General features: G+C 36.2%; 1 protein-coding gene across 2 annotated transcripts; it reads right to left on the reverse strand.

Annotated features, from left to right (window-relative positions):
- Positions 1–495: 495 nt before the first annotated feature.
- LOC140171745 (pituitary homeobox x-like) lies at positions 496–24,497 on the reverse strand. 2 transcript variants are annotated; one of them, XR_011861638.1, is made up of 4 exons: positions 23,974–24,497; positions 20,828–21,042; positions 1,667–6,362; positions 496–1,605 (listed from the first exon to the last, which is right to left on the reverse strand). XR_011861638.1 is itself a non-coding variant. In XM_072195065.1 (3 exons), exons 1-3 carry the CDS (start codon positions 24,152–24,154, stop codon positions 5,832–5,834), a joined length of 927 nt encoding a protein of 308 aa, XP_072051166.1. In that variant the 5' UTR covers positions 24,155–24,497; the 3' UTR covers positions 496–5,831. The 2 variants fall into 2 exon arrangements, 1 of the variants encoding a protein (XP_072051166.1); XM_072195065.1 differs by having other exon boundaries at positions 496–6,362.
- Between the last annotated feature and the right edge of the window lie 716 nt (positions 24,498–25,213).

Consider the following 25,213-nt stretch of genomic DNA (forward strand, 5'->3'; position numbering starts at 1 on the left):
AAAGTGGATTTTTTTTCTTCAAAATTTTGACCTTTTTTGACCAAAAAGGCATTAAAAATATCGCTGATATTCCACAATTAGTGCTCGTCTTAGAATGCTTAAATTACCAGATGTGTACAAAGTTAAATCTGTTAGAACTGCCTGGTTCCAGCCCCAGCTTTTATATAAGGTTTGAACACTATTTTAGACCAGAAGCTCATTGAAGACCTGAGCGCATGAAGACCGTAAGTCCATTTGGCCCCTCAACATGTATACACTAAAGTTGCGTATAGTTTCGTATAGTTTGGTAATGTTTTATACATGTTCAGGGGCCAAACCAAATCTTTAACAACCTTTCATGATGTTTTCACCCTGGAACATGTATTAAACATTATAAAACCCTAAGAAACTATACGTAATTTTAGTGTATACATGTTGAGGGGCCAAGTGGACTTACGGTCTTCTTGCGCTAATACACTCTATCTAATAATGAGACGAATACACATAATGCTTTACCTCTTTCGACCCTTTTCAGTTCTTTATTTCTATTCAACACACACATACAATAACGTAACGTGACACATATTGGGACGTATCAAGTACATAGGATGTAGGGATAACGCAAATGTGTAAATTAAACCGTTAGATTTGGCCACAGGTGGTTGTTATAGGTTTATTTGATTACACTGTAAATTTTTTTTTACTCAACACTGAGTAAAAAGGTCACAGCTCAACTCAACAAATGAGTAACTAAATTACTCAATGTTGACCTATAATGAGCTCAATGTTGAGTAATTTTTTACTCAACTGTTAAGCTGTGACCTTTTTACTCAGTGTCGAGTAAAATATTTTTTACAGTGTACAAATCAGTTTCAATTTGATCCCAAGAGTGATTCCAATCACTGCACCCAAATACACTACAAGATTCATATTGTGGCCGCCTTCCTGCACATGTACACCGTCGCTAAGGTACACACAGAGTACCTAGACGGTACCAATGGTCAATGCTGCTACTGCACAGGACCCACCAGCAGTAGTACTGCACTGGTACTACACTGGAACTCCCCTGGTATCACACAGTACCAGCCAAGTACCTTAGCCACTGTGTACCTGTGCAGGCGGCCCAATAGAATTCTTGTAGTGTACGTTTAGCACATGTTACCAAGTCATATTAATTGGCTACACATACGGGCATGTATTTCATAAGGAAGTCACGATGGTCACCTCGTAACAATTACACTCCAATATTTAATTCGTCATAGGTTTGAATGGCATACTTTTTATCATTTTTACAATATTCATTTTGACACTCCCAGAAACAATTTTTCTATTTTGGATTGAATGATTGTTACAAGACACATCTACGAATGATCGAGCATGCGCAGTGCATATGAATAACGTATAATTTAAATCCTCTATAATGCATTATGTAGAAGACGGTGTTGCAAATTGGGATTTAATTATTGCGGATTCTGCATGAAGGATAACCAAAACCAAGTTGGTGCGAGGATGGCGTTTTTTGAACATTCAACCGAAAATTGTCAAATAATTGTGACAATCCGACAACGATAATCGGTTAATTGTAAATTATTTGTAAAGATGGCGTCAAATTCCAGAATGCATCACCTGTATCATTGCGTGATCGCGATCCCGGGATCGCAATATGCAGGCAATTACATTACATCACCTGTATCATTGCGTGATCGCGATCCCGGGATCGCAATATGCAGGCAATCACATTTTGTAATCATTATAATAAAGTTCAAATTTTGCCAAATTGTGATTCGTCCGTAAGCAGAATGAATTGCGAGGTGACGTAGTCTATTAGGTCCCGACTCAGAAACAATCGCAGAACCAGCTGACATTATAACGATACCCTGTCATTGCGATGTCATTTAGCTCATATAAGTGGCAGGTTATTTTAGTAGTCGTACCTGGCGCTACCATGGACTAGATGAACATCATTGGAGTAATAAGTGCACGGGGTCAGACAACTCGTGATATATAAAGTGCATTCACCATAAGATGGAAAAAATCAACATCGCGAAATTGCATTAAGGTGAAAGGTCGTGATCCAGCTTACAATAATATAGACTGTAGTTATGATCCTGGATTGAAGACTATCTGTGTTCTCTATACGTTTATAATGCAATTTACAGAAGTGTTGATAAATGAAATAAAATCTATTTTCTCTCAATGGGGTTCTTTAGAGCAACAATTTCATTTCATTTTTTAAAAATATAAAACGATGGACCAAATTCACTATTTCATTAAAAACTAAAAAAAAGGAATCGTCGACAACGGTGTGTTTTAAGAAAATCATTACGAAGCATATTATCATAAATAATAGGACTTTGTTATAATTGAGACATTAAACGTCAAGTATAATTCTATGTTTAACCCCCTGGACACTACTGGTCCTCTAACAGCATTTCTGATTGGTTGATAATTTGAAATGCTCATTTCAATTGACAATGATGACTAGGCTTACTATTTATGGTCAAACTTGCATTTGCAGAGGACCTTATTATTACCCTCTTTGATTGGTTCAAAATTGGACACAATATTCATTTTAGCCAATCGGCAGGTATTTCTCATCCATTCTGACCCATGATGAGGTGAATATTGAGATGTATCTCATCCCTTACAGAGTGAGGTATAATGCATTAGACTCTTGGCATAGCGTGCAGTGGCATACACTGCAAAAACAAGTGTTAATACATTAACACTATTTGAGCAACACTTTTTAAACATGTTAAACCGTTAATGTGTTAAAATATTAACATTTGTGTTAAAATATTAACAATTATGTGTTAAAATATTAACACTTTTACACTTTTATTAACACATTAACACTATGATTAAACGAGGATGTTCATTTTTAAATGCTTTAACACGTTAACACCACTTTCCAAAAACAAGTGTTAATATATTAAGTGTTACTTTTTAAACACGTTAAACCGTTAATGTGTTCAAATATTAACATTTGTGTTTATATTTTAACACACAATTGGTAATATTTTAACATAAATGTTAATATATTAACGGTTTAACATGTTTAAAAAGTGTTGCTCAAATAGTGTTAATCTATTAACACTTGTTTTTGCAGTGTAGCCTCGCTATTGCAGATATCCCAGCAAACACAAAAACGTTTTAAAAACGTTTTTAATAAGTTATATTTTGGCTTTTGGTTTACATTAAAACGTTTAAATAACATTAAAATGTCGGGTTATATAAAGGTCATGAAAACGTTTTAAAACATTTTGTATGAAAACACATTACAATAATATTTTTAAAATGTTTTCAGAAATGTTATTGTAAACTATTTTTGCAAACATTTTTTGCCAAATATTTTGTCAACACTTAAATAACATTATGTTAAGATATTTGCACTCAGCAAAAACAGAAATGTTCTTAAAATGTTTTTTCAAAACGTTTTAATAATATTTAAATGTCGGGTTATATAAAGGTCGTGAAAACATTTTAAATACGTTATTGTAAATATTGTGGGCAAACATTTTTTGCAAAATATTTTATTTTTCCAACCCCAAAATAACATTCTGTTTAGAATGATTTATACCAAGTTTTCAAAAATGTTTTTGGAATGTTATTAAAACGTTTTTATACCCTTTATATAACCCGACATTTAAATGTTTTCTGTAAAACATTTGTGTTTACTGTGCAGTAAATTACCAACAAATGTTTTTTAATGGTATGAAAACGTTTTATACCATTAATGTACCCTTTATATAACCCGACATTTAAACGTTTTATAACCTTTTGCGAATGATGTCCAAAACGTTTTGTGTTTGCTGGGTAGGGCCTTTGGTCTAAACCACCGGATTACCATGCAACAGTTTAAATAATGCAAATTACGGAAAATGGTGTTTGCAAGGGTAACTCAACACACGTATAGGGGTTTTGCTGTTGAAATGCTAAAATTATTTCGGTTTGAGACCCATGAAAGGGATTACTGATGTTTTTAAACGTACGATGGCATGGAGTTGACACACCTCACGCTAACAAAACAATCATGCAAAATGTCATCACGCCCTCAAAAATAGGAGTTCTAAACTATTATGTCCTTTAATGTCCTTTATTGTGGAACCCTCAATGGTTCTGTAATGAACTTAGTCCAGTAGATTCTATAAAGGCCGAAAACGGACTAATGATCAAAGAACATATTTAAGAACCTAAAAGATTTGTTCAGGTTTAAATTTTTCGTGAGGGTTCCATAGACGACAGAAGGGTTCTTTACTAGCTTTCTTGAACCTCTATTTCTTAAAGTGCTCGATTAAGAGTCTCATTATCCCTAAATGTACAATTACATGCATGTTTTTATTATGATTCTGCTAATAGTAGGGCCTACTATGACCCTTCATTAAAAGTCCAAATTAAGATTGAGAAATCAGTCTGAAAAATTGAAAATTCAAACTAAATTCCATTGCATTTTCAATCTAATTTTAGACTTTTCCCTCAACACAATCTTTAAGATTGATTTTTCAACTTTGGTTTTAAGAGAGCAATAATAAGTTCATACAGATCGTCTAATCTCTGTCGAAAGTTAAATTTCGGGATATTTGAAGCATTTACAAAAACTATACAAGTGTCAAAATGACAGGGCATTAACGGAAACATTTCATTAAGGCGACGGAAAAAAAACCCCTGTTCTACGGGCCCGACGGACCCACAATTTGTGTTTTGGAGAATTTTTTTTAAAATGTTTGTCAAGTCATGTAAAATCAACCGCTTGGGGCCAAAATTTATTAAATTTTGGTTGTAATCGTACTGTAGTAATAAAAATGCCAGACCGATGACCCTACTTGGAAGGCCCGTCCGCCCGTAGAACAGTTTTTCCCCGTCGTAAATGGTCTATACATTTCTGGTTCAAAATCTTGCCGTGTGATTATACTTACTGTTATTTAATTAAAAAATGCACGTACATTCTATGATGACAACACTTCTAATATACAAATTAAATTTGTTTTTCTCTATTTACAAGCACACCTCTGAGATATTTAATATGAATTTATACTTCTGTCGCAAGCATGTAGGGCGACTGATTCTGTCCAATAAACTGGGTCCTTATTTCCATTGCGCTTTGATGCGATTTACGGCTTCTGTCACCTGATTCCAAGTCGTATTAGAGGACCGTAACAGCACATGATGCAAAACATATCACATGTGGCCTAACCAAATTTTGCAATTGGGGTGGTGGTTGTGGTGGTGGTGGTGACAGTCTGCAAAGTGGGCAGGGCCGCTGAGTGCTGGCCCTGAAATTGGGGGTTTAAGACATGCTTTTCTTTGAAAGTAGGACTTTAAAGTCCTACTTTCAAAGAAAAGCATGCGAATTTTTTTTTTTTACACCAGACATATAGTTCTCCAAATGGCAAAGTATCTTAAATGTATACACTCTGAGAAAAAACCCTGTTTGTCTCTGATGGATCTTCCTGGGGTTCTTTATAGGACCAATAGGGCCCCTAAAGACCCCTTTTGACTCATTTGGAGAACCTGTAACGGTTCTGTGAGAAAAAAACTTTAAAGGCGCCCTCCCTCTGCAGGACAGCCGCCGAACCTTTATGGCACCTTTTTCTAAGAGTGAATCGCCAAAAATTAGGCCACCTCGGTTTCGGGCCCGAAGGCCCGGATCCGAGGGACCCGATTTCCCCATAGGGCCCACCCCTTTGTCATCGGGCCTGAAAGTGCAGATCATTTGGGACTTAAGGGTTCATGGCCCCTTACCACCCCCGGCCTTTGGTTAGGCCACTAAATAGATCCCCCATCGCCCTGTCCATTGCTGCGGCCTGCATGGATGAAGTAATATATCAGTCTCTTTTACAATTCATGTTGTCTTATGGTGGCCCGTTGATGCTGGCATATTGACAAGCGGAAAGCGTCGGATTCTGTGCATGTGGCATCGGATAGGTAAATCCAGTCATACCAGTCATGTTCGTGGAATGTTGTTTTGCTTTTAAACATAACGATGCAATACTGCTAGAACTCGGCTCACGATAAACATACGGGGGTGCTGACCCGTGAGGACATGCACCGGGTGTCCCTGGGGTTGAGTTCAAAGTATTCAAGTTCTGACTGACCCCTGACACGGGGGAGGATGTAAAACTGGAACTCATCGTGGTTTGCGGGTTGAAACAAACTGGTTGATTTGTTAAAGGGTTCACGGAATTTAGCGACCACGGGAAGCCCTTAGAACTCAAATGGTTTGCCGGTTTTGTCGCCCAATTGTTATATGAATAACCAGAATATAATCCATCATCAAATGGTTGCATCAGTCCGTTGAATTGGGCGCCAAATCCGTTCTTGAGTTCGTTCAACTGATTCCGCTCACGCTTCCTCCATTTGGCTCGGCGGTTCTTGAACCATATCTGTGGAAAACAAAAGAAAGATAACAATACCATTTAGTTAAGAACTAATGTTTCTTTTTTTCTAGTAATTGCAAATCTAGGGTTGTTGATATTTTTGAGGATATAAGTACATCAACAGCTATTCAAAAAAGACACCATCTCTTACTTTCTTCAAACTTTCAATTATCCTTGTACTCTTACCCAAAGACGATACAAATACTATGGACTACAACAGCCTCATCCCAATGGCATAGTCCAATAACCTCAATTACATAAGCATAGTGCAAAATTTGACCTTATTTAACCTCAATTTGCAGAGTATGAGTTTTTGTACCCAAATCTTCAAAGGTCATTCAATGAATGTACAAATGTATTGGGGTTTAAGAACTGTGCCCTTGATAGATGAGCATGTTGTGGATCCTAGTGAAATCGGTATATTCGTAATGAACAGATTCATCTGAAGACCCAAAAACAATGGTTGCACATTTGTAACAAACCCCAAATTTCATTATCTTTTATCGCCTGCTACCCTATAAAAAGACCCCAATTTTAACAGACCGCTATTATATAGTGACTGCCCCTTGGTTTGAATGATCATCCACATCTTCCCAGTTGACTGCCCCTTGGTTTGAAGGTTCATCCACGTCTACCCATTGCCCCTTGGTTTGAAGGTTCATCCACGTCACCCAAATTATTGCCCCTTGGTTTGAAGGTTCAAGGTTTGAAGGTTTGAAGGTGACTGCCCCTTCCCAGTGCATAACAATCACGCTGCTTTTTCGGATGAAAAGACGCTATTGATAACGTGATATTAAAGAAGAACCTGGATGGTTTAATAATCAGTACAACTCTGGCGACAGTTGGAAATTTGCGTTGTTAGTTCGGGTTAAAGTTGTTCACATCATGTGGGGCTCCGCTCATCAAAACTGACGCATCTCTACGCATCTCATGCACGCAACTACAAAATAAAAAGTGACTTTCTTTTGAGCTTCAAATAATAACTTTATTTCACTTTCGGTTCGTGATCATGGTGATCATGATTACATTACGATTTGTAACATCCTTTTCCTAATTTTAACAACTTTTACAGTGATAAAATTAATAGTACCTTGACTCCAGTTCTATTTTAATATCATGGCCTAAAATGGACCATTATGCCTCACGAATCTTACAGGAAGTTTTGGAATTTGTTCTTCCAAAATAACTTAATTGTGCAATGGACTCCCACATATGGTACGCTGCTTACTTTCCCGACTGTTTTCTATACGATCAGTGTTTTCAGTCGATTGCACGTTTGTTATTATGGCCTATTTGCTGTGGGGTGACGAAAGGTGGACTAGGATCACTACGCGTAAACGGCGCGGCACAACCCCTATTCTACAAAGCTAATATCACTCAATAAAGCCTTCATAACAATTCCTGCCCGCCCGACCCGCCATCTAAATATATATATTACCTATAGATATCTAAGTACATCCTTATGTAGTTATCAGATAGTCTCAAACAGCAGTCGGATTTTTTCAATTGCATTTTGAAATGGACATAAAGCCAAGTCGGAAGTGGAATGTGAATTCCTCAAAATCCTACGCAGAAAAAGTTTGATTGAGAGACCTACTTTGTTCTAATTTCTGTTAAAATAGGTTCTCTCTGCGAATATTGATCGATGTTTATGAAAGAAATGATCAAATGAACAATATATCACAGAACAATATTATTTTCCAACCAAAATCTAACCGGAAGAAACGGCTCCGGCAGCATTGTATATTGGTAAGATATGCTTTGAGTCTGACATAGTAACTCTTGTCTCATACACGACACTTCCATGTATAAGACTTGTCATTTGAAGCTTAAACAAGACTTGATTCTGTAAAACCACCAAGCCTTTAAATTTAGTAGATAGGCGACGTCTGCTTGTTTTCTGTAGACAAGGGGCAGTCTTCAGTGAACAGCTCTTTTCAGGGCCACAAAACCTTTAAAATTAGCAGATTGGCGAGGTCTGCTTGTTTTCTGTAGATAAGGGACAGGCTTCAGTGAGCGGCTCTTTTCAGAGCCACTAAACCTTTAAACTAGCAGATAGGCGAGGTCTGCTTGTTTTCTGTAGACAAGGGGCAGTCTTCAGTGAACGGCTCTTTTCAGAGCCACAAAACCTTTAACATTAGCAGATAGGCGAGGTCTGCTTGTTTTCTGTAGACAAGGGGCAGTCTTCAGTGAACGGCTCTTTTCAGAGCCACAAAACCTTTAACATTAGCAGATAGGCGAGGTCTGCTTGTTTTCTGTAGACAAGGGGCAGTCGTCAGTGAACGGCTCTTTTCAGAGCCACTAAACCTTTAAAATTAGCAGATAGGCGAGGTCTGCTTGTTTTCTGTAGACAAGGGGCAGTCTTCAGTGAGCGGCTCTTTTCAGAGCCACTAAACCTTTAAAATTAGAAGACATGCGAGGTCTGCTTGTTTTCTGCAGACAAGGGGCAGTCTTCAGTGAACAGCTCTTTTCAGAGCCACTAAGCCTTTAAATTAGCAGATAGGCAAGATCGGCTTGTTCTCTGTTGACAAGGGGCAGTCCTCAGTGAACGGCTCTTTTCAGAGCCATCAGTAGACAAATGCGGCCTGCATGTCTCATTCTTAGGTACTTTGTCCTGAAGAAGTCAGAGCTACTCCTGACGAAAGCTTGACAGTTCTAAACTTGTCCAACAGCGAAGCCGATAAAAAAACCCCACTAATTACTTGATTCTGTGTTCTAGACATCATAAGATATGACATGGCGGATGAAGACTGTGTAGTCTCTTCGGGAAAGATGCTTCTCTCATTTTCATGGTTTTCATGTCTGATTGCCAATACACAACTTCTATATAATTATGTAGTGTTGCTATAAAACGCTTCTCCGAGTTAAATAGCTGCCTAATGACAATGAGTATTAACGCAAAATATCAAACCTAAGTTTAACATTATAGAAGCAAAACATTTCCTGTGCATTGTGACTCTACTGTTGCTACAAATCACAGTGGCATCAACACATAATAGCTCATAATATTTATGCAGTCGATTAAGAATTTTGGCATAAGGCAGCTATTTTTTTTTTGTTTTACACCGTCACGGCTATACCATATATACTGCAGACATTGATATCTTGGATTTTGAGGGGAACTATTCGTGTCATCAGTCAGTCCGCAGAGTTTCACACAACTTGTTTTATCCTGACGATAGACATCGTATCCCATCGGTACATTTTTCGACCCAAACTACTTAGCCAGTGTTAAACCATCAAGGCAGGTTACAGCACTTTTTTCTCTTCTTATTTCCTCCTGAAAAACACTCTTCAGAGAATTGGACAAACACTTCTGGACACTCCCCTTTTGAGCGGTTCGAAGATAATAATCCCTGCACATTGTTTTTACGCGTTCTCGCTTAAAGGCCCTTTCAGTGATTCCACAGGAACATTTAAAAAAATGGAAATTTGTCAGAGTTGCTTAGAAATAAAGAATAAGTCTACAGAATTTCATTAAACCACTTTTCCCTGAATACATCGACAAATTAGTCAAAAACAGAAGTTTTAGAAAGGTTTTCTACTTCAACTCAGATCGACTCGAGAAAATCGAGATTTTCGTACAGTGCGCCACCAATCGACTGGAAAAACTTCCTAGTCCAGTGTTTCTAACCCGGGGGAAGTAGAGTCTAAATTGATTTAAAACAGACGCTTAATTTTTGTAGTAGAAAACAAAATAAGCAATTAAAGGTCACCGAGGCAAACTAACGGTCAATTCAAATATGAAAAACAGTTAAAATTGTGTATTTTGTTTAAAATAGTAGCTTCTGATGTAATAAGTAGTAGAAACAATACGCAACGCGTGTTGGTACGGTGGAGAGTGAGCTTCTTTCGATCTCGAGTCGGACTTTTTGTACTGTCAGTATCAAAAGTCCAGATTCATGTAAATGCTTTATTTTGTCTAAAATACACGGCTTTCGACCGAACCACGAGCAGGCTATGTTAGCACATCTATGCCAATTACAAAGGTACCAAAATCTGAATTTTGATGATTTTTACGATCGTCCGGATGAGCAAATCACTGAATGGGCCTTTAAAGTTTTTAACTCACGCTCACCTATATAAATACACATTCGCAATGATCTAAATGTTCCTCACACCGTATTTTGCCGAGAACGAAGTGCATCATAATGTGACGGTTAACATAACTTAAAATAAGGACGATTAATTTTATTTCATTCGTTTTTAGATTCCCCTATTACCTTATAACTCATAGCATCTGTCCACAACCCAATGCCATTATAGCGTTACTTTTATAATCGTACATTCCGGGTTGTGGCGTCATCCCATTGGCATGATTGGTCTATCAAAGTAAGGCAAGTTTCCTCTCGGAATGACTATAGCCTAATTGTAAAATCTTAAAGAGGAAGCTTCACCAGAGCAGTTCTTCTGGGGTGAACCAAACCTGCCTGGTTATCAAATTAATCAGTGACATGTTTGTCTCCGAATGTAACAGGTGCTAATTGATGATTTAATCTTATTGCATCAATTAGCACTTATCAAATTCCGAGATAACCTTCCCAGCAAACACAAAACGTTTTCGACATCATTCGCAAAAGGTTATAAAAGGTTGTCAGAAAACGTTTAAATGTCGGGTTATATAAATGGTATATTAAGAGTATAAAACGTTTTCATAACCTTAAGAAAAAATTTTTGATAATCTAATGCTCAGCAAACAAAAATGTTTTACAGAAAACGTTTAAATGTCGGGTTATATAAAGGGTATAAAAACGTTTTAATAACATTCCAAAAACATTCTTGAAAACTTGATACAAAACATTCTAAACAGAATGTTATTTTGGGGTTGAAAAAATATTTTGCGAAAATGTTTGCCCAAAATATTTTAAATAACGTTTTAAAAACGTTTTCATGATCTGTTATATAATACTACATTTAAATGTTATTAATAGGTTTAAAAACCAACATTTTAAGAACATTTCTGTGCTTGCTGGGTTAAAATATTTTAACATAATGTTATTTAAGTATTGACACAATATTTGGCAAAATGTTTGCAAAAATAGTTTACAATAACATTTTTGAAAACATTTAAAAATATTGTTGTAGTGTGTTTTCATACAAAACGTTTTAAAACGTTATCATGACCTTTATATAACCCGACATTTTAATGTTATTAAAACGTTTTTACCTAAACCAAAAGCCAAAATATAACTTATTTAAAACGTTTTAAAACGTTTTGTGTTTGCTGGGCTTGTCACTGGTTAATTTGATAACCAGGCAGACTTGGTTCACCCAGAAGAACTGCTCTGGTGGGGCTTCCTCTTCAAAGCAATTTCGGAAATTCTGACATGTTGCGAACACCTCACAATATATAAATACAAAATTTCTGACATTTTGGCAAGATGAGGTTTTGTGATCATGACAAGACGATAAGGATCTGTATAACGTTGTCCTTATACATGATGATGCCGACGAATACGAAGGTTTGGTAGATCGATTATAGCTGACAAAACTAAATATAGGCCACGATAGTAGTCTTATCGTGACCATGACATTGAGATGACACGTTGCATTACGCAATCACATCGTGACCATGACATTGAGACGACACGTTGCATCACGCAATCACATCGTGACCATGACATTGAGACGACACGTTGCATCACGCAATCACATTATGAATACGCAATCTGTTATAAAGCGCCATGAGCGTCTTCGATCGGATAGCGGCGCTTTACCAAGTATCTAATATTATAATTATTATTTTTATTATAGCCTAATATATGCATACTAATTTCTCAAAGCATAGTAGTAACCCTCTACCCAGGCCTTAACAATTCCGAATTGTTAGGGGGAAGGGTGGATTTAGAAAAAGTGGACTTTTTGTATACTTTTGCAAACCTAGAGGTGGGGTGCGGACCCCGACCCCCTCCCCCTCTGCGTACGGGCCTGCCTCTACCCGAACTTTCGTAAAAGCGAATCTATTTATGGTTCGGACTTTCGCGAACCTTTCGGACTAGCGAACATTATTTTGAAGGGTCGTATTCAAGCTCAACAGATTGATATTATGACCTGAATGCAGCATTAGTCCTAGCCCTAACTCTAATGCATTAATCCTACACTATACATAAGGGAGTATACATGTAGGTAATAATCGAATTGTGCATTTATGTTGTATAACAAAGTTATTACATGTTTTGATTGTATCATGTAGTATCAGCACGTAAAAGGTAAAAGATGAGAAATGATATGAAGACGTATGATCATATTGGCAAAGCTATAACGCCCTTGTTCCGGGCCAGTGCTCTCTCGCCCTCGCCTTATATCAACCCTACCGACGCGAGTCCCCTTTGGAATTCCCTGTATGGAATTCCTATCAGACAAGTTGTACGGTAAACATGTTAGCACGCTATTTGGCGTGTAATCGGAGGCAGCTATGGTGCAGTGAGAAAGCGACAAGTGCTGATAGAGGAGTGATGACGGCAACCCGCAAAAGTTCACCTCACCTTCTCGTGTGATCTTTACAAAAATGTGCTTTTAATAACTTGAAAGTTTACAAACAAAATGCCAACAGATAGGGTATATTAAATGTGAAGCATTTCTGGCACAACATACAGATGTATAACATTTATAACATAGGCATTTGTATAAGACTAGAGAGTACATTTTTTGTAATGCTGAAAAATATTTACGACACTTTTTTTCTCTTTAATAAATTATGCGAATTGGACTAAATCAAATGATTTCATGGTGAAATAGCCACTGTTTTGTTGCGCGCTTCGGCACGAAAATACGGTCCCTTTAAATTTAAAAATTATGACGTCATTCAAAGGTCACGTACGGTAAAATAAACCGGAAGTAGATGAAGTTGCCGTCGTACTGAAGCTCAAGTTCAGTTCTATTCTGATTTTTTCGTAAAGCGGTTAAGACCCCTTTTGCAACGCATTCACGTCCAAAGTATTGTCAATGGGCTTTTAAATAAAAAATTAAACAACAACAGCAACAAGAATTTTAGACTAACATGAAAATTATTAAATTTGATTCAAAATGCCCACATTTATTTTGAGACCTGGTGTCTCCCAAATATCCTTTCAGCATAACCTTACTTCAAATTTGGTCTACGGTGAGGATGAGTTCCCCTCCCCCACCAGTTTAAATGAGAACTACCTGCCGATTGGCCAACAAGAAGTTTTCATTATCAATTGGCCCAATCAGCAACATTGTTAGAATAATTTCATCACGCAAAAAAATTGGGGTGAATTATTTGCAAAACTCCATTCTGATTGGTGATTAAAATGAAGATATCATGTAATTGACCAATCAGAGGCAATGTTAGATCGACAGGTAGTGCTCAGGGGGTTAAAGTGAAGCTACCAAGTTGGTTTCAAAATAAATGTCAATCGTAGCTGTAAGCTTACCACTCACTTTACAAGGAGTGATAAAGACAGAGGAAGCTGTTATTATATTAAGCTAAATAGTGCATGAGTATGAGCCATACAATATGGCATGTAAACAGCACATGCTTACTTCATAAGGCAAGCAATAGACGATGTAATATAATTACTAGCTACGGTAGACGGTTAGCAGCCAAGTCCGTGTTAATCCAGTGTTGTCTTATATAGGTCCAATGGATACTAAGATAATTGATTACATTTTTATCGCCAAGATATCCTCATTTTTATCTTCATATTCCGTCCTTTAGTCTCGGGTGTTTAAGTTTTTATTACTTGGATCACCAGAGATTAAAATCCAACGAACTCATGATTGTTCACTCATTTATTATCTTGTCTCATATTATTAATAACTATTTTGTGTGCACTACTTGCCGATCTAACATTGCCTCTAATTGGTCAATTACATGATATCTTCATTTTAATCGCCAATCAGAATGGAGCTTAGCAAATAATTCACTCCAACTTTTTTTTGTGTGGTGAAATTATTCTAACAATGTTGCTGATTGGTCCAATTGATAACGAAAACTTCTTTTTGACCAATAGGCAGGTAGTTCTCATGGGGTTAATAACAGGCCATAATATGTGCAATAGACAGAAGGCATGGAATGGGATCTTCCATTTAAAATCCACACTACCCCTGTGGAAGATTTTGGAAATATCTTCCACAGTGGGAGTATGTTTTTCAAAAGTAATTAGTCAAGGTATAATCATTTTGAAACCCATACTCCCGCTGTATTTACTGTACCTATATCTCCCACAACTGGAGTGACTGGAGTAAGTATTTCAAATAGAAGTTTTATTCAAAACTCATTCTCCCCCTGTGGAAGACAGGGGTAGTGTGGATTTTAAATGGAATAGCCCAATAGTTGACTCTTTGATACAACAGAACTCACAAAAATTGTTTAATGTTAGTTGTGATGTTTCATGACATTGTATAATAAATGAAATATTGAGTGAAGAAATAGATTAACTAGTATATAAGTAGATAAATAAATAAATACATAAAGTTGTGTTTCTTCTTTCATTAAAAAGAGTGCTCGATCCTGTGAAGGAGAGCGTGTACATAACATTAAAAGAAACAAATTTGTTTCTTTTAATGTTATGTAAATAAATAAATATATATATATTATGTAAATATATTTATAAATCAATCAATCAATCAATCAATCAATCAATCAATCAATCAATCAATAAATAAATAAATAAATAAATAAATAAATGAATAAATAAATAAATAAATAAATAAATAAATATGCAAGAAGTAGCGAAACTGCCCGGTGGAAAAGTGCTCAATTCAGAAGTATATCCAAAAGGCAGATCTGTTTTTTACATATTTTTTTACTGTCAGTTTCATGCCCGCACGGAGTAAATAAATAAATAAATAAATAAATAAATAAATAAATAAATAAATAAATAAATAAATAAATAAATAAATAAATAAATAAATAAATAAATAAATAAATAAATAAATAAATAAATAAATAATTGAATAAATGAACAAATAAATAAACACTTTCTACATCAACTGATCAAATACATTAATCATTATTCAACAAATATTTCATCAATTGTTCTTAAATGTTAAAGCTCAAGTAAGGGCCCAATACCATATTGTAAGTTTAGGTATAGGTATTTGACATTTTCGGATAAAATTGAGGAAGACTTTGAAATAATTTCTATCAAACTTGATAAGCTCATGTTATTTCAATTTTCGATTGGAAGTGGAAGCCGTGTCACCACGTCAATTTTAATACGATCAGAAGATTAATTTGTGGATGGAGGGATGCATCGAACAGAATGCATGTAATAATTGTTAGAATACATTTATCTTAATATCATAAAGAAAATGAAGAAAACCCGAAAGAACGTCAAGTTCAAATGCAGAGTGTCTGTGCATGCACCTGTGACTTGAATTAGAATGTCACCGCCTACGGCTACCCAAATCAAGTGTGTAAACACTGTTTGAACACTTCCGATTTTGCTCCAAGCATTCGAGTCCCCAGTGTCCACATATACCCAGACCTCCCCGTGTTTTGTTCGCTATTGACAACGATGTCGAGATGAATTTGCTTTCACCAGAGACTCATTGGAAGAGAACGATGTGAAAAGCACTTTTTGAAATAGTTCGTTTTGCATCCGTGAATATTTCACTTTTGGGGTAAAATATGTGTACAATTTAGGAAGAAAATGTTAAAAGGGTTTGCGTGGAATAAAATATGAATACTTGTCATCAACTGATGTCTGTGATAACTGGGTGATAACAAATAACCATGACAACCAAACTCTTCAAAATGTAGAGGAAACAAGAACAAGAGCAGACGCACACTTAGAAACAGAAGTCTGAAAACAACAGAAAAAGAAGAAAAGGGACAAAAAGAGGAGGACAAGAGGAATGCTTAGCTTACTGTTGAAGATTTGAAGATTATCTTCTCTAAACATTACTATGATTATTGCACAAACTAATGTAGGTATATACTGTGTACAAACAAGTTTGTAAAACGTTTTAACCATTGAAAACACTTTCAATTTGGAAATATGTTGTTTTCTTGCAATTTCACTCATAACATTTGTTGAGTACACAGAGTCAGAATACTTGCATGTTAATTTTGAGCAAAATTGTTATCTTTAATGTTATTTAACTTGTGCGGTAGTAACACAGTTGTATCAATAGCACACAGTGTTACCATGAGCATTTGATAATTAGTTGTTATGCATGTGCGCGTGTAGCTATATCAAATGTTGCATCTTTGCTACATAACACGCATGCTAATAATTTACTTCGTGTATCCATGGAAAATGTACAAGAGGTGATAAAAATACAATATCATGAAAATACAGAAGATGAGAATGGAAGTGGAGGAGGGAAAGAAGAGAAGGATGACTAGTCTAGGAAGAAAGTGTGAACATGATAAAGGAATACAATAATAACACAAACGACGAAATAGCAGCAGCAAAAACAATAAAAAAGCAAACAATTATAAAATGAAATGAAAAGAGATTGGAAGAAACTCCTGACCTGATTGCACTAAGAGAAAGAAGCAAAACAAGAAGAAGACTCAAAAGAGGAGGAAGGACTGCAGAAGGAGAAGAAGGAGAGAAGAAGAAGGAGAAGAAGAAGGGGAAGACGAAGAAGGAGATTGAAGAAGAAGAAAAGGAGGGGAAGGAGGAGGAGAAGAAGAAGAAGAAGAAGAAGATGGAGAAGAAGAAGGAGAAGAAGAAGAAGGAGGAGATGAAGAAGAAGAAGAAGAAGAAGGAGGAGGAGGAGGAGGAGGAGGAGAAGAAGAAGAAGAAGAAGAAGAAGAACTTAAGAAGAAGAAGAGTGAAAAAGAAGGAAGAGGAGAAGAAGAAGACGGAGAAGAAGAAGAAGAAGACGAAGGAGGAGGAGGAGGAGGAGAAGAAGAAGAAGAAGAAGAGGAGGAGAAGAAGAAGAAGTAAAAAAAAAAAAAGAAGAAGAAGACGAAATAGAAGAAGAAGAAGAAAAAAAAAGAAGAAGACGAAGTAGAAGAAGAAGAAGAAGAAGAAAAAAAAGAGGAAGAAGACGAAGTAGAAGAAGAAGAAGAAGAAGAAGAGAAAAAAGAAAATGGCGTCCTTTTACTCCTTTTGGTAATGATAGTCTTTTTTCAGTTGACAAAAGTGACCGGTTTTAAAGTGTTTGAGATGCAAGTTAACAAAAATCAGTAACACATGTGTCAGAATGAACTGACCATTTCATTTTATTTAAATTAGCCTGTGGCCATTGTTACTACAAAGTCCGCAAATTATGTCCAATCAGTTATGGATATGTTTTTGTGGTTTCCTTATTATGTGTTGAATTTGCTTAATATCCGTACAAAAGTGGTTAATCGGCGAACACAAGAAATCGCTTAATTTTGTTTTAATAACAAGAAACTGTTACAAAGTTAAGGTTACAGTTGATTTGAATAGCAAATACACGTGGTGAATGAATAACGCATAGTTTGTGGTTAAATTGGTATAACTCAGATTGATTTTAAATGAATCAATTGCAACACAAACTTCTTGATGTTTTTTTTCTTAATATTACTCTTCCTGTTGGCGGGTCATCTCTTTGAAGACATTATCTTAAGAAAAAATTTGATTGCGAAACTGCAAAACATATCAATTGTCGTCGAATTGAACGAACACAGAGATTTCAAAACCGCACGCAATAGAGTTGCGTTTATTCTTTACAACATACAGCCAATATCAAATAGCACGGTGTGAAATTATAGAAAAATGGACCAAGTTTGTTGTTATTCCTTAACGCACCCACCGAGTTCCCTTGTTTCATTTGGTGGGTCACAAATGTTTTAAGTTCAAAATAACCCGCGAGTGTTGTAACGCCAATATTGTTTTAGCAATTTGACTTAACAGCTTTGTGATTTTGCAAACAATAGCTGGATATTTATGTAGAAATGGCCCATCTGATAATATTTCCTGCAATATACTCATACTTAAATTATCAGTTGCGATAATCTCTTTCAAAATGAACTTTAATAAGTTAAGGCCGGAGGAGAAACATGTCGATTCTTAACTCATAGAGTAGATATTACTGCTTCAAACTATTTGTTCTTGCTGACAGACAGTCATTTTGGCAGGTTATTATTAAATAATAAGTTCAGCAAAATTAAATTTCTAATCTTGAAATAGAAAATCTGTCGTGCAAAATGTTGAGGGCCAGATTTGTATCAAAGCTTGAGGCCTATAAAATTGTAATTAAAGGCAGCGTAAAACGGTCCATATTGTTAAGCCTTTGATTAAGGTGACATTTGGCTCTTAAGTGACGTTAAGTGGCTCTCTACACGTGCATAACACGCGAGTGTGTATAAATGCTTTGAGCCATTTAAATGGACAATATTCATATAATAGAATATCCCGGGGGTGTCATACTTAATGTTATTCTGGGCATGATATTTCCGCTTCGATTAATTCTATTCAACATGAATAATCTGTCCATTTTATCGCAATAAGAACATTTACTATTTAATATAATGTCATAATTTTGTCATTCTTATGGCATATTGCGTCTTGGGACATCCGCATGTTCAGTATACGAGCATTGAACAGAAGGCGATTAAGACACCATGTAGTAACACGCTAAAGGCTTGGTCAAATTTGTCGCCTGATTTAACCAAACGTGCAATGGAGAGGAACGAACAGTTGGTTTACTTGACAAAATAACAAGTAGCTAAGCCTTTTCCTATTGACTCGGGTTGTATTCACAAATCATTCAAGTAGAAGACCAAACTTGGCGTTTTTTTATATTTTACTTTACGCACACTTTTGATGAGATAAGAAGCATCATTATTACCACTTATAATGGCAAATTACCCAATATGGCTGCCGTGATTTGTCACGTGAAAATCATCTCTATTTTGTAGTAGATTAAAGGGATGGAGTAGTGATGCGATGCTTGATTAAGTAGCCACTTATGGACTTGAAGTGTTGTACTTGAAGTTGAATTATTTACAGTTTCGACAGTTAATATCATGGTTTGATGCTTTGGGTAAGAACCCATACCAAATACAAATGTTATTTTGCTAGGTTCTTATCTTATCTTTTCTTTCTTCATTTTAATTTACTTAATATACTTTTAATAATAAATTATGCAGCATTCTCCAAATTCAGATTTGAAACTATCAGAAGATATGCACAATATATGTTTTAAATAAATCACATTTGCACAAACCATAATATTCACATTATTTCAATTTTTGAAGATGTGAGCCTATTAGTAGACCCGTGGACGGGGGTATAGACAATGTCAAATGACAAACACTAGACCACAATGGCCTCATCCTAATGGCACAGTTCAATAACCTCAATTAAACAATCATAGTGCAAAATTTGACCTCAAGTTGCAGAGTATGAGTTTTTGTGCCCAAAGTGTCAAAGGTCAGTCAATATTATGTGTAATGTATTGGGGATAAAGAACTTTGCCCTGACAGATAAGCATGTTGTGGATCCTATAGTGAACGGTTGAATGCTGAGGAAACTAATAAATGCCTGGTAAAAAAAAAGTTGTGAAACTATGTTGGATTTCTTACATAGCAATGAAATAAATGAAAATATAACATAACAAATCAAAATCAAATAGGGTCTTGAAAGCAAAGGTAAAAGGTTTCCGAATTCGGAAGACAATACATGGTACCTCTGAAAGATCATACCGGTAATTAATTGTTTTGGGGTATTTTAATGTTCGAATCAAACATAATCGAATAGGCCTACTTTATACAATTTAATTTATGGGTATTTGATGCCGGAATGAAACATGACCGAAATTATACTTTATGCATTGGCATATGATAGCTTTCATAGACATTTTTAATTTTTTCGACGGTACATTTCTTTCCGAAACACACTGTATTTGTTCACATGAAGGGTCCTACCAATATAGTGATTTACCTGTTTCGGGAAATGCATGCTAGGGGATGGGTGTTTTTTTTGTGTGTTTTTGTCCCAAAGCAGCCTTAGCATGTACCGAATGCTGGGATATTTTTGAAGTGCAAGCAGTATACATGTACATACCAAAATAAGTCAAAATTTAAGTTTTGTAAAATGTCTTCTTAAATCTGGTTGAGTTTATAGTACTAGTAAAAATGTAGTTCCTAATATATAAGAGTGTATAAAAAGGAAAAGAAAGGCCATACATTTGGGGTGATGTTTAATTCAGTTATTATAATAACAGGTTTGAGGAATGAAGCTTGTTTTTACCACGGAATTATTGCTTATTCTTTACCATGCTTATCATTATCACCGGCGTGTCCAGGATCTTTTCCTGCGGGGGGCTCAGCCCCTTTTTCAGATTTATGCGGGGGCTTTATGGCTAAAATCGCCAAAAACGGCTGATTTTACATGATTTTTAACAAAGTGCGGGGGGCTTCAGCACCCAAAGCCTCCCCCCTGGACACGCTACTGATTATAGTGATAATGAAACTTTACATCAGGGCATAGTGCATATTATAATGTAGTCGGGTACTTACGTTTTGTTTTAAATAATGTTAGTAATTAACACTAATTAACACTAAAATTCAAACCTACCCTAACTCTTGCTTCTGTCAAGTTCGTCCATGCTGAAATTTCTTCTCTCGTGGACATATCTGGATATCGGTTGCGGGCGAAGTTTGCTTCAAGTTCCTGCAGCTGCTGACTGGTGAAATGTGTTCTCTGTCTCCGCTGTCTTCGCTTCTTGTTCGCGTCGCTGTCGTTCCCTCCATCCTCATTCGCCGAGTCATTGCCATTTTCAACAGCTGGTTCTAAAGGTAAAAACATTGAACAAAGAAAGCATTTAGAGTTAGATGAAGAAAATCAAAGTTGGGGTTAAGGGGTGAGGCGATGTTTTCCGATTTTCTACGGCGTGAAAGCCCCGGGCTGACAAGAGAGAGCAAATGAATACACCTTTACTATGGGAACGAAGTGTGAGACTACTGTTGTTATTATACCTACCGCAGCACTTTCTAAATAATATAAAAACGGTTCAATTGAAGAAAAAACTATCTGTAAATTTGGAAAAGTACACCATAGAGGTTTATAAAAATGTATAGACTGAAAGAGAACCCCTATTTTGTGACACATTTGAGTGGAATTTGTAACATTTGTCTAAGGAGCAAGCGGTTTTATTTCACAACATGTTGTTGGCACATGTTTACGGTTCTTTCTTCTGCCCAGATTGCCGATTCAATCGAAATAATGCTGCATAGCGAAGTAGAACAAAATAAACATCATTATCTTCTTGTTGTGTATTTGTTTCTTCTTGTTCTTCAGGTTCTTTTTCTTCTTCGAGCTTCTTGTTATTTCTTATTTTTCTTGTTGTTGTTGTTGTTGCTTTTGTTGTTGTTCTTCTCTTCAGTCTTCCTTCCTTCTTCCTGTCTTCCTTCGTCGTCACACAGTTATACAAATTAAATTTTTACGTAAAACCATGGCAACATATTAATTCTTAATTTCAGAAAAGCACCAACAATTTATAGAGCAAGAATAATTCTAGTTTAGTGATTTGTCAGGTGCTAGTACCAACTAAATACATGAATGTTAAAGGTCAAAGTTCATGGAGATGGAGTAACACTTTACGCGTTCCTTTACTCATTTTGCTATAATAAGACAATATGCAATTATTAGAGTGTGAGAAAATAAGTACACCATAATCATATAATTCAGGACAAATGAAGCAATTAATAAAGTGAAATTATACGAAACAATTTTGTTTATTGTTTTATCAAGCGTGAATCAGAGCATCATGATGAGATCTACACAACAGTCATGCAGTGGATGGAATCAAGTGGAAATTGGCTTAGTCTCTTCCCCGTCGTTAACTAACAATTATCTGTCTATAGGATGTGGGTATCAAGATCGCTGATCTCGGTATATCTCAAGATTTGAACCCAGTTATGACTAAGGCTATAGCAGTTCCATTCTTGTATCGAATATCAAATAGGCTACGTCGCAAGTAGACACGGGGAGCGTCTCTGAATATATCGAAACCACCATTTCGCTACAATTGTAATAATCTATAGTGCTGATCAGGTGGTGTATGACGTGCAGTCCCTAAATTCAGTAAATTTTCATCGTCAACCGTGTAACTGAATAGGATTATTTTGAAATTTTAAAACGCTTGAAATATCACAAACAAATAGGCCTATGTTGATAAATAATATAAATACAAGCTAAAACCGTTGGGGTTCGATAATGAACCCCACAAAACTAACCGAGTGTATGGAAAATGCCATACGGCCGGGCGGTTTCACGAGTTGCCGGCTCGATCATGTCATCCGCCGCCTGGTGCTGATGACAATTGTGTCATAGTTCTGATAGTAGATTTGGTTAGCAGTTTATTATGTAAATTGTGTACTTTTTTTATGCACCCTGTAATTACTCAGGTTATAAAGTCAATGGGAACTCAAGCTTTGCATTCCTACTGTATGTCTCAATTATATAAGTGTAAGAATGGGCGCTAGTATAACCATCCTAATGACTATATCAGATATCGTCAGCCAATGCACGCGATGTGAGAAGGCAACAGAAAGTACACTCTCCCGTTCACGATTGTTAAAAAGTAATTCAGAGTTGTGCCATTATAACGTCATTTATGGTGTCAATTCAAAGGTTAAAATGCAAAGTCTGTTCAATCAGTATTGCGATATTTTGGCCCTGTGGTATCGAGCATATTACTACGGAAAAACTGTTGTGGAAACCACATGCCTTAGGCCTATGGAAAGCAAAGAGGGCAAATTAAAAGAAAAGAAAAACTGTGAATAAATTCGAGATCCCTTTAATATTGACAAGTTAATTCAAGCGCTTTACGACAATCTGTTTGTTGTAGGCCATACTTAAGAAAAACAGATTTCTCTTGATTTTTGTGAATATAGCATACAACACAATATACATGTAGATTGTTATACATGTATGTCACATGTAGCTTTTGTGGTAAACTATAAAAGCTTTTCGTAAGTAGTTGTTTGAACTTGTATGTATAGGCCATACAGTACATCACTGTTTATGGTCAGATGGCCCAAATCTTATGTTTTTATGTTAGATCTGAACCGTAAAATTGTTATACAATTCAGTATGTCATGAATAATTTTAATCACGGAATTATAACACACAAGGATTCACAAATGAAACTAAAATATTACTTTTAAGGGAAATTTAGTTGAGGCTGAGTAGCCGTCATCTTTAGCCAGGATCATTTGAAGTGACCGAGGCGATATGGAAGCGAGTCAATGGCAAAGATTCACAAGGCTAACAAGAGCGTTATATAGTATTCCGTGCACTGGAAATTCCACTACATTTGGGAAATTTTTTAACATTTACAGCTTTTGTGGCTTACTTTCTTACTTTACGATTATACACATAATAATAACGCATAAATATGGCCGATAGCTTCAAATCATACACACAACACACATTATTATACCCGGCAGTAGTGTCGCGAAATATGTCGAATGTAAAGCGAATCGAGAGCGCCAATACTATTATTTCATGACGATTCGTCTTTGACTAAAAAAAGGAAATATAATTTGACCATGTTTAATTTAATAAGCATTTCAAAACATTTATTGTAATCATTGTGTTTAATTACGTAAAATGTTAAACCTACAGTAAATAAACAAATCTGAAATTTGACAAAATGAAGGAGTTTAAGAAAAGAAACTTTTCTATTGAATTGCTCCAAACAGGTGTTATTTTCTTACCTGAATTGTTGTTATTTTCATGGCTGTCAGCTCCCCGCTGCCATCGCCCATGTACACTCGTCGTATCGCTACTCGCTATACTCGATGCTTTCTCGGATACTGAGATGGGATTCACTGGAGAGCTCTCCGAACCCACGAAGTTCTCTAGTGTAGATAACGGAGCCGCATTAAGGGTCTCCATTCTGTCAAGTAGTATAGCTTAGTGATCAAGAACAGATTAGTCGCGTCTGGCCAGAGGAGAGATGGTTTTCCCAACCCCGACTGACTAACAGAGGCTCAAGTCTACAAGTCCACGACAAGGCGTAAAGACTTCACTCCGTGAGCCTAGTAAATACCAGTGCTGAAGTCCTGTGCTCAACGTTACGACCTCTGCACCGTAATAATTGCTATATCGAATTGAGAGGCGGGCTCGATTCCGTTAGGGAAGGGCTTAACGTAGCAAGCTGGTGAAAAGACGGGTACTTACAGAATGGCTTAGACGAGAGCTAAAATCGTAACCACTCTTTGAATATTTTAAAGACTCGTTAGCGGTTCCATACTATACTATAAGTGTGCTTTCCCCCTTTTCCCCTATCGGGAGGTTAAGCCAATGCGCATGCGCATAATAACCGTGAGCTTGGAAGTTTTAGTAGCTGTGTCATGTTCCATACATAATAATGCATTATCAACAGAGTGAGTGTCGTAGTTCCATCGCTTCGATCTTTACACTGCATCCCTACCCATCATTGGCTCAAAAGGCTTAGCTTGAATTTGCATGTAAATTGCTTTTAAGTTCCAGCGTTAAAGCCCTCTCCCCGAGGAGCGAAGCCCAGTAATGGAACACAGGATTCACTCGTATTTTGTCTTCCATTTTCGTGGTCAGAAAGGCATGATGAAACCAATATAAATGTACATGTATTTACATCTAAGAAGCTACTTGAAAAGTTGAAATAAGTTAACGGGTTTAAAGTCTATCGAATATTTGTTTTTGTAACAGGTATAAGTAGCTATTATTTTCTTTAATGCCAGGAATTTTGTCATTTCCATTGATAATAAAAGTATATATAATAAAGGAGGTAGAGAAAATAGGAATTTTGCAATTTCGGATCAACGCGCAAAATCCTCTCTCCTATACCTCAAATTAATGCCCTGTATATGTGTGTTGCTTTGGTCATGTATATTTATATTGATAATAACTAGTTTTACACTCACCAATAATTTCTTTCTCTTTTTTTTTTCCTCTTTTTTCTCTTTCTTCCTT

This window comes from Amphiura filiformis, chromosome 15, assembly GCF_039555335.1.
Source record: "Amphiura filiformis chromosome 15, Afil_fr2py, whole genome shotgun sequence".
NCBI classification, from domain to species: domain Eukaryota; kingdom Metazoa; phylum Echinodermata; class Ophiuroidea; order Amphilepidida; family Amphiuridae; genus Amphiura; species Amphiura filiformis.